This window comes from Herpailurus yagouaroundi, unplaced genomic scaffold (genome assembly GCF_014898765.1).
Source record: "Herpailurus yagouaroundi ecotype Mexico unplaced genomic scaffold, PumYag 28, whole genome shotgun sequence".
Classification (NCBI taxonomy): domain Eukaryota; kingdom Metazoa; phylum Chordata; class Mammalia; order Carnivora; family Felidae; genus Herpailurus; species Herpailurus yagouaroundi.
The window spans coordinates 67,803,734-67,813,142 of NW_024412376.1; the positions used below are offsets into that span (position 1 = coordinate 67,803,734).

The 9,409-nt window shown below is 34.3% G+C and overlaps 1 protein-coding gene across 1 annotated transcript in view; it reads right to left on the reverse strand.

The window, feature by feature from the left end:
- The window catches only part of LOC121030571 (bifunctional heparan sulfate N-deacetylase/N-sulfotransferase 3-like), a 182,416-nt gene that overhangs the window by 115,272 nt on the left and 57,735 nt on the right, over positions 1–9,409 (reverse strand). Inside the window, 1 exon segment of the mRNA XM_040475111.1 lies at positions 4,198–4,285. Coding sequence (XP_040331045.1) covers positions 4,198–4,285 — 88 coding nt within the window.

Genomic DNA, 9,409 nt, shown 5'->3' on the forward strand with positions numbered 1-9,409 from the left:
TCATATATATATTTCATATATATTTTTCATATATATTTTTCATATATATTATATATATTTCTGTGTGTATATATATATATATATATATACATATATATATATCACTTCTTCTAATCCATTCATCATTTGATGGAAATTTGGGATCTTTCCATAATGGGCTCCAAATTCTAACCCAGATAAACAACTCCAAATTCAGAGCCCTTAACTATCATTCATTGACCAAATTTGGATTTTAGAAATAAGATCATCATTTATGAATTCGATATAATATTGCTCTTTACATTGTTAATTAATTCTGTAATATAGTTAGAATTTACCAAGACTGCTGGTTCTCCATGATCTGGGGAAATATACAAACCTAAAGTATCTATAGATAAGGGGAAGGAACCTTTTGCCATTCAGCTTCCTTTATTAAGGACTGCCAATTAAATATTAAAAATGCAATTTATCTAATGCATAAGACTTGGGCTCTGCCTGATCTAAAGTTAAGACTGTATTTGGCACTTAACTAGCCGTATGACCTTAGGCCCCTCTAAGTTTCTATGTTCTTATCTAGAAACAGGGTAACATAATCTTTAACTCCTAGAATTCATTGAGAAGGTACATGAAAAGTGATTAGCTAAGTACCTAAAATGTGGTGCTGCTCACTAGAAGGGAACTATGATTTTATTTCCTTAATCTCTTTACTTCTCAAAAAATCCACAAATGCTTTGAAAACTAAATATATATCAAACGAGATGGAACCTCTTCCTGAAAGAAAGTCTTACTATTATGATAGTGCTATTTTTCTCCTTCCCTTTGAGATTGAATAAAATAGAATTTTTAATAGGATAAGGAATTACATATTTAGAAAGACAATATAATTCAATTAAACTTTACAATATCTAATTTTTGAAAGATTAGGAGTATTAAACTTTACATCTGTTCCCACTAAAAAATGACTTTATTGGTTTTAGATAAGCCTAGCTAAGTTGCGTGGAAGCTTTCATATCATATGCAGATAACAAGATCCCTTCAAGCCTTGGCCTTAGCTTTCTCCTGTGTTCTACTTTCTTTGGCTTAAGTAGTGGCCATTCTTACTGTGAGCTGTGGGAAATGCCCATGTAGGGGAAAAGGACAAATATTTCAGAAACAAAAAGGAAGGAGAGTAATGGCTAGAGTCAATCTTTCACATTCAGCATTAGGCAAAATAATAAGTTGCCAGAAGTGTTTTCTTATTTCTATTATGTTTGGGAAAGAAAGTTTCTAGTTATTCTTAATATTTAGAGTGAATTTCTTTCACAATGCAATGTGGTAAAATTTTATTCTCTGACCTTGTTTCATATAAATACTAATAGTTAAATGGGATTTTACTTTAACTCAATCATTTGTTCATTAATTCATTTTCAGTAGTCATTGTTCTAGTTGCTGGTGTTACAACAGTGAAGATTTCATGGAGTGCTCATTTTAGTCAGGGAAGAGATGCAATAGATAAATAACTTAAAGACAAAGTACACCCACTCATGATAAAACTCTTAGCAATCTAGGAATAGAAGGAGCTCCTTTAAGCTAATAAAGAGTGTCTACAAACTAGTCTGTTGAAAGAATTCCCCTTGAAAATAGGGAAAAAAAAAACTACTGAAAGATTTCCCCTAATGTCAGGAATAAGACATGTGTCATCATCACCACTTTTACTTAATGTTGTACTGGAGAGCTAACCTAGTGCAATATAGGTAAGGAAAAAAATTCACAAGGCTCAGAACCATCAACAAAGAAATGCAAAATGAAATAAAAAACAAGACACCACTTGATATTGCATCAAAAAGCCCCACGAAGGAATGAATCTAAAACCAGTAAAAGTTTTATCAAGTGCAATTAAAGATGACCTAAAGGCATTCAAAGATTGGAAGACTCAATATTTAGGATGGCATTTCTACCACAAATTAATAGATTTAATGCAATCTTAATAAAAATGCTACTAATTTCTTTATGGACATTGGTAAGCTTATTCTAAAAAGTTATACGAAAATGCACAGGGCCAAGAATTTCCAAGGCAATCTTGAAGAAGATGAGCAAAACTAGATATTAGTACTAAGTATATTAGTATTAGCATTTATTAGCAGAAATTAGTATTAATTACAAAGGTACAGTAAACAAGATCATGTGACGTACACAAATAGATCCAATGAACAGGAGAGTGTAGAGTCCACATATATGGTTATATATGACAATGATGACACTATGGTGGAGTGGGGAAAGGATGGTCACTTAATACTTGGTGCCAATTAGATATCTTTGTGGAAAAAAGAAGGTATCTTGACCTCTATCTCATACATACAAAAAAATCAACTCCAGATGGATTTCAGATTTGTAAGTTGTAAGAACATAGAAGCATATTTTTATGATTTTATAGTATGCAAAAATATCTTTAAAAAGACACAAAAAATCGACCATACAGAAACAAAAAGATGAACTAGGCTACATTAAGTATTTTTGGTCATCAAAAAACACCATTAGGAATGTGAAAAGAAACCTGAAAAATAGGCGAATGTATATTTGCAACATACGTAACTGACGAAGGGCTCATTAAGAATGTATAAAGAAGAAAAAGAAAAAAATAATACATAAAGAATTTCTACAAATCAACAAGAAAAAGCAAGTAACCTAACAGAAAAAAAATCTCAAATAGTTCACAAAAGAGGATCTCCAAATGGCCAATAAATATATGAAATAAGCTCAATGTTACTGCTCATGAAAGAAATGTACATTAAAACCATAAAATATCTCTACGTGCTCACCAGAAAGGCTAAATTTAAAAAGACGAACAATATCAAATGTTAGTGAGAATGTGGAGTAACAAGAAAACTCCATACACTGTTGGGAATGAAAATCAGTACAACCATTTTGAAAACCTGGCATTTTTCTACTAAAGTTGGCCATAAGTGTGCTATATAACTAGAAATTCTACCCCTAGTTGATAACCAACAGAAAAAAAAATAGTTATGATCTCTGAAGGATAGGTACAAAAGTGTTCTTAACATGATTAGTCAAAAAAAGCCAAAAACTAGAAAAAAAAAAACCCAACATCTACATTGGAAAGGAATGGAATAAGGAAATTTTGATACATTCAAACAATGGAATGCTATAAAGCAATGAAAATGAAAGAATTACAACTATACACAATAATATCTGTAAAAACAGAATGATATTGAACAGGGACACCTGGGTGGCTCAGTCACTTAATAAAACAAGCTGGATACAGAAGAGCTGATACTGTATGATTCCTTTTACACACATCTCAAAGCCATGCAAAATAGTTTATGATATTAGAAGCCAGGATACTGGTTTTCTTTGAGAGAGGCTAGTGACTGTGAGGAAGCACAAGGTAGGTGGTGCGGGGATTCTGGTAGTATTCTCTCTCTTGATTTGCGCTGGTTTCTTAAAATTCATTGAGCACCACATTTACTACTTATTGCACTTTTATATATGTAAGTTATACTTCAGTAGAAAAGGAAGGCCATTATATAATAACATGATGAATAAATGTTCAAACCATAAACATTTTGTAAAGGTTAAAAAATGCTATCTTAAGGGGGCGCCTGGGTGGCTCAGTTGGTTAAGCATCCAACTTTGGCTCAGGTTATAATCTCACAGTTCTTGGGTTTGAGCCCCACGTCGGACTCTGCGCTGGCACCTGAAAGCCTGGAGCCTGCTTCAGATTCTGTCTCCCCCTCTCTCTCTGCCCCTCCCCCACTCACACTCTGTCTCTCTCAAAAATAAATCAATAAACATTAAGAAAATGATATGCTAAATTGAATTGAATAATATGAGGAAAATAGAATAGGACAGAGACATGGAATGTAGGAAGATGTAAGAAAAGGTGTCACAAAATTTATTTATTTATATTTATTTATTTATTATTTTAAATTTATTTAATTAAATTCAAGCTAGTTAAAATACAGTGTAGTATTGATTTCAGGAGTAGAACCCAGAGATTCATCACTAACATAGAACACCCAGTGCTCATCCCAACAAGTGCCCTCCTTAATGCCCATCATCCATTTAGCTCATTCCCTACCCCCCTCCCCTCCAGCATCCCTCAGTGTGTTCCCTGTATTTAAGAATCTGTTATGGTTTGCCTTCCTCTCTGTTTTTATCTTATTTTTAAATACAGTAGTCAGAGAGGCCTTTGAGAGTAATTAACTCCCTTTTTCTTACCTGTATGGTAAAATTTTCCTGAAAATCCAAGGTTGAACGTAAAATTTGTGATTTGTGCACGCAAAAGATTCTGAGTGTCAAGCAGGGCCTGAAATACATAATTAAAAAACAAAAATCGGGTTAGAAAATGTCATTGAGAAGTTTTAAAAGATATCTTCCTTTTGCATTCAAAGGGTAAAACTACTCCTTTATACATGAGAGAATTAAATGATGGAAAGTAGTGTCTTTACCAATTTACAACCAGAGAGATGCTTTCAAGATAACATAAACATATACACATATTTATCCTTCAGCTTGCAATAAATTAGCAAAAAGTGTCAGCTAGAAAAAGGAAGTTACATGAAAAGTTTATTCTGCATGTATTAAAGGAACTGTTATCTAGTACATAAAATATATCTCCTTTCATTTCTCAGGGACATAGATCACCAATTGTCAAAAGAAGGACACTCTTTAAGTGAAACTATGCAAGAACATATGTTGAAAGGAAACATTGTTATTTCTCAGATATGCCTTTGGTCTTCAAAATCCAAGACTTTTCAATCTTTAAGTCTTAGATTCCCACAAAGCAGTGATTGTTCTTCAAAAGAGGATATCATGATAAAGTAAATCTCTAATTCGGCCTTTCATTAAAAAACAAACAAACAAACAAACAAACAGCCCTACTTTTGAAGGTAAAACTTTTTAAAACAGAGTTTTAATTATTACATCTTATAAAGTATTTACCATGCTACGAATTAAAAAAAAAATTAAGGCTATTTATATTGAGAGAGATGGAGACAGTGTGAGCAGGGGAGGAGCAGAGAGAGAGGGAGAGAAGGAAAATCTCAAGCAGGCTCTGAACTGTCAGGACAGAGCCCGATGTGGGACTCAAACTCATGGAATCATGAGATCATGACCTGAACTGAAACCGAGAATTGGATGCTTAACTGACTGAACCACTCAGGCACCCTCATGCTATGAATTTTTAATGGACTTCTTTTCTTTCTGCTCCTTCTTTTCTTCCTCATTATTTAAATTCCTATTCTTATATTTCTTTTCTCCCTGCCACCTTCCCTACACAGACAACTAGGCAGAAAGTAACACTATAGACTAGATTTGTGAAAGATCTTAGTTAATAACTTCTTTTACACACGAGGAAACTGAGGAGAAATGAGTTGCCCATTTTCACAGGTAAAATTAGTGGTAAATTGTAGACTAAGGATATAGATTGCCTGATTCCATATTAGGTACCGCCTTTCCCACTTTCCATAGTTACAACTGGGTCCACAATAAAATCTTCTTATTTTAGCAGCATAGCTGACACCTGGAAGCCTTGCCCCATCATGTTCAAGGTCTCGGTCTTTGTTGGGGAGCTAAATAGATACACCTTTTATTCAGAGATTATCCCTTATCTGTGGACATAAGTGATTCTCCTTATTGTGTAAAAACAGAGGAAGAGGACTTCTGAATCTCTATTTAAATTCGTCTGGCCAATGGTAATTTTCCAAAATTTAGGTATCCAAGTCTTCTTTTTCTATCACTGCTCTGTTTACATGAACAATTTACTTTGACTGAACAACTGAACCATAAAATATGTGGGTCCTGAGGGCACTCAAAGATAGAAGACACGTTTGTTTGTGGATTTCCACACCTAAGTATAGAAACAAAGGGTTAATGATGGCAATGTCATTAGGGACAGGTTAGATTCTGTCATTGCAAGGCCTGGGCATGGGTTGGGCAGGGAAAGGAGAATTTGGCCAGCTCAGCAGTGACAAAGTGAGTAATGGGACACAGAATCTCATTGTGTAAAGGGGTGGGGAGTGGTGCTGCCTGGATGTAGGGTGTGAGACTTTCTCATTCTGTCCTTATGGAAGGAACATAAGGTATAGAATAGGAAGGTATGGGTTTATTTCTTTATTTATTCACTTAATTAAAGTTTATTTATTTATTTTGAGAGAGAGAGGGCACGAACTGTGAGATATGACCTGAGCTGAAACCAAGAGTTGGACGCTTAACTGACTGAGCCACCCAGGTGCCCCGGAAGGTATGGATTTAAATGCCAGCTCAGGGACTTATAGTGAAGTCATGTAAGACTTAGGAGTCAGATTCCCTCAGCTGAAATTCTGGATCTGTCTCTATTCAGTATTGGGCATGCTATTAACATTTTTAGACCTCAGACTCATCACATGTAAAGTATGGATAATAATTACCTCAAAGCACAGTTGTGAGGGTTACATGCTTTTATGCTCTTGACATAGTGACTGGCATATAATAGGTGGTCAACAATGATTAGTTCCTGCTCCTCTCTTATTGCTGCTGCTACTATCAGTACTATTACTAAGATTGTTGTTATTGTTAGTGATGTTAGACAATTTATATTCTCTGAAATTTTCTCTTCATTTGTTAGAGTGGAGATAATTATCTAACTCACAAAGTTGTGATGAGGATTCTAAAAGGGATAATATATGTAGGAGTGCTTGATAAGCTTTTTAAAAAAGTGGCCTAAAGTATTAGGTGTTGATATAGTTATCAGCAATTATATATTTTATGTATATCATTATATATTACTAATAATTATGTCATCTATTTGTCTCATTACTTAAAAGTTGTTTTCCTCATTTCTCATTTTATTTGTCTTCAGTCTCCTCTAGGCTTCCCTCTTCCCTTCTTTTTCATTTCTTCTCCCCATTTGAATATTCTAGCTAGCTCTTCTTATTGTTCCTTCCCGTTATATCTTTTATCCATCTTACTTACTTCATTTTACTCACTTTATTCAATGGTTAAAGTATAGATTTGAAATCCATTTTAAAATAATTTCTTATGTGTTCAATGCTTTAACCTTAAAGTTGGAAGTTTTTTCTTTTTGTCTCTTTGAAAAAGTCCTCAGCTAACCTTGAGCTTTGCTATATGACCCTTGATTGCCTTTTAAAACTAATCTTTACAATACTTGATAAGAAAGCAAACAAACAAACAAACCTAGCTTGTTCTTTGGCCTTTGAAGCTAAATAATGTACCTGTGAACTAACCTCTAAATCAACTAGAATACGTTGATTGAAATTATTGAACTAGCCATGATTATGCAGATTTGAGTTGGCATTTTACACATTTATCTGACATTCTAGAAACAAACACTAAAACACGTAAAAGATATACTGAAACAGACAGTAGATACTACCATTATGCCTATATCTGGGGAAGAGGGAAATTTATTTCTAGAGGATATTTTATATACTTAAGATAAGCCATAATATTTCTTATCTCTTATACTGTTGTTTTTAGAAGCCAGATTTGGAGGGGGGTATATGAAAACAATGTTATATGTTCATCCACTATTCCATCTTTTCAAAATAGGCTTCTGAAGTGCTAGAAGCTAGAACACCCAGCAATGTTCTTAGATTATATTCTTTTCATTGAACTCTTCATTGCTAGAATGATTTTATTCAGCATTAGTCTATTTAAAACTGAGCTAGTCTATTATTACTATGAACAAAGTATTATAAAAATATAAATGATTTTTTGCTTTATTCTCTATGTGCAACATGTCAAAAATGCTGTGATAGTATCTAAAAGTATAATCATGATAAGCCAAATCAGTGTTCTCATATCAAATTCAGAAAACCAAATGCATTTGGGCAGGCAAACCCTCTCATGTGTAGAGTATGTTGGTCACGGAGGAGGTAAAGAATCACAACCACCTGCAGAGGTACCATTCAGTGGTCTCCTCCAATCCAAGAACCCTAGGAACAGATTTCTATTGTCAGAAATAGTCTGATTATTGAAAAATGGTACTTGTATCTTTAACTGTTCCAAAACTTTGTATATAATTAGCAAGGTAATTTACAATTCCAGGCATCAGTAATTACTTTTAAAATAACACCTTACTAACCTTACACCTAAAGGAGCTAGAAAAAGAACAGCAAATAAAGCCTATGCCAGCAGAAGAAGGGAAATAACAAAGATTAGAGCAGAAATTAACGATATATAAACAACAACAACAACAACAAAACCAGTAGAGGGGCGCCTTGGTGGCTCTGTTGGTTAAGCATCTGGCTTTGGCTAAGGTCATGACCTTGCAGTTTGTGAGTTTGAGCCCCACATTGGGCTCTGCGCTGACAAATCTCAGAGCCTGCAGCCTGCTTCAGATTCTGTGTCTCCTTCTCTCTCTCTGTCCCTCCCCTGCTCACACTTTGTCTCTCTCTCTCTCTCAAAAATGAATAATCTTCAAACAAACAAACAAACAAACAAACAGTAGAACAGATCAACAAAACTAAGACCTGGTTCTTGGAAAGATTTAACAAAATTGATAAACCCCTAGCCAGACTTATCAAAAAGGAAAGAGAAAGGACCCAAACAGATAAAATCACAAATGAAAAAGAGATCACAACCAACACCATAGAAATACAAACAATTATAAGACAATACTATGAAATATTATATGCCGACAAAACTGGGAAATCTGGAAGAAATGGACAAATTCCTGGAAACATACACGCTACCAAGACTGAAACAGGAAGAAATAGAACATTTGACAGACCCATTATCAGCAAAGAAATTGACTCAGTAATCAAAAATCTCCCAACAAATCTGTGCCAAAAGGTTTCCCAGGGGAATTCTACCAGAGATTTAAACAAGAGTTAATACCTATTCTCAAACTATTCAAAAAAATAGAAATGGAAGGAAAGCTTCCAAACTCATTCTATAAGGCCAGCATTACCTTGATTCCAAAACCAGACAAAGACCCCTCTAAAAAGGAGAATTATAGGCCAATATCCCTGATGAACCTGGATGCAAAAATTCTCAAAAAGATACTAGCAAATTGAATCCACTAGTACATTAAGAATTATTCACCATGATCAAGTGGGATTTATTCCTGGGCTGCAGGGCTGGCTCAGTATTCACAAATCAATGTGATATACCACATTACTAAAAGAAAGGATAAGAATAATATGATCTTATCAATAGATGAAGAAAAAGCATTTGACAAATTACAGCATCGTTTCTTGATAAAAATCCTCAAGAAAGTAGGGATAGAAAGAATATACCTCAACATCATAAAGGCCATATGTGAAAAACCCACAGATAATATCTTCCTCAATGGGGAAAAATTGAGAGCTTTTCCTCTGTGGTCAGGAACATGACAGGGATATCCACTCTCACCAGTGTTGTTCAACATAGTACTGGAAGTCCTAGCCACAGCAATCAGACAACAAAAATAAATAAAAGGCATACAAAT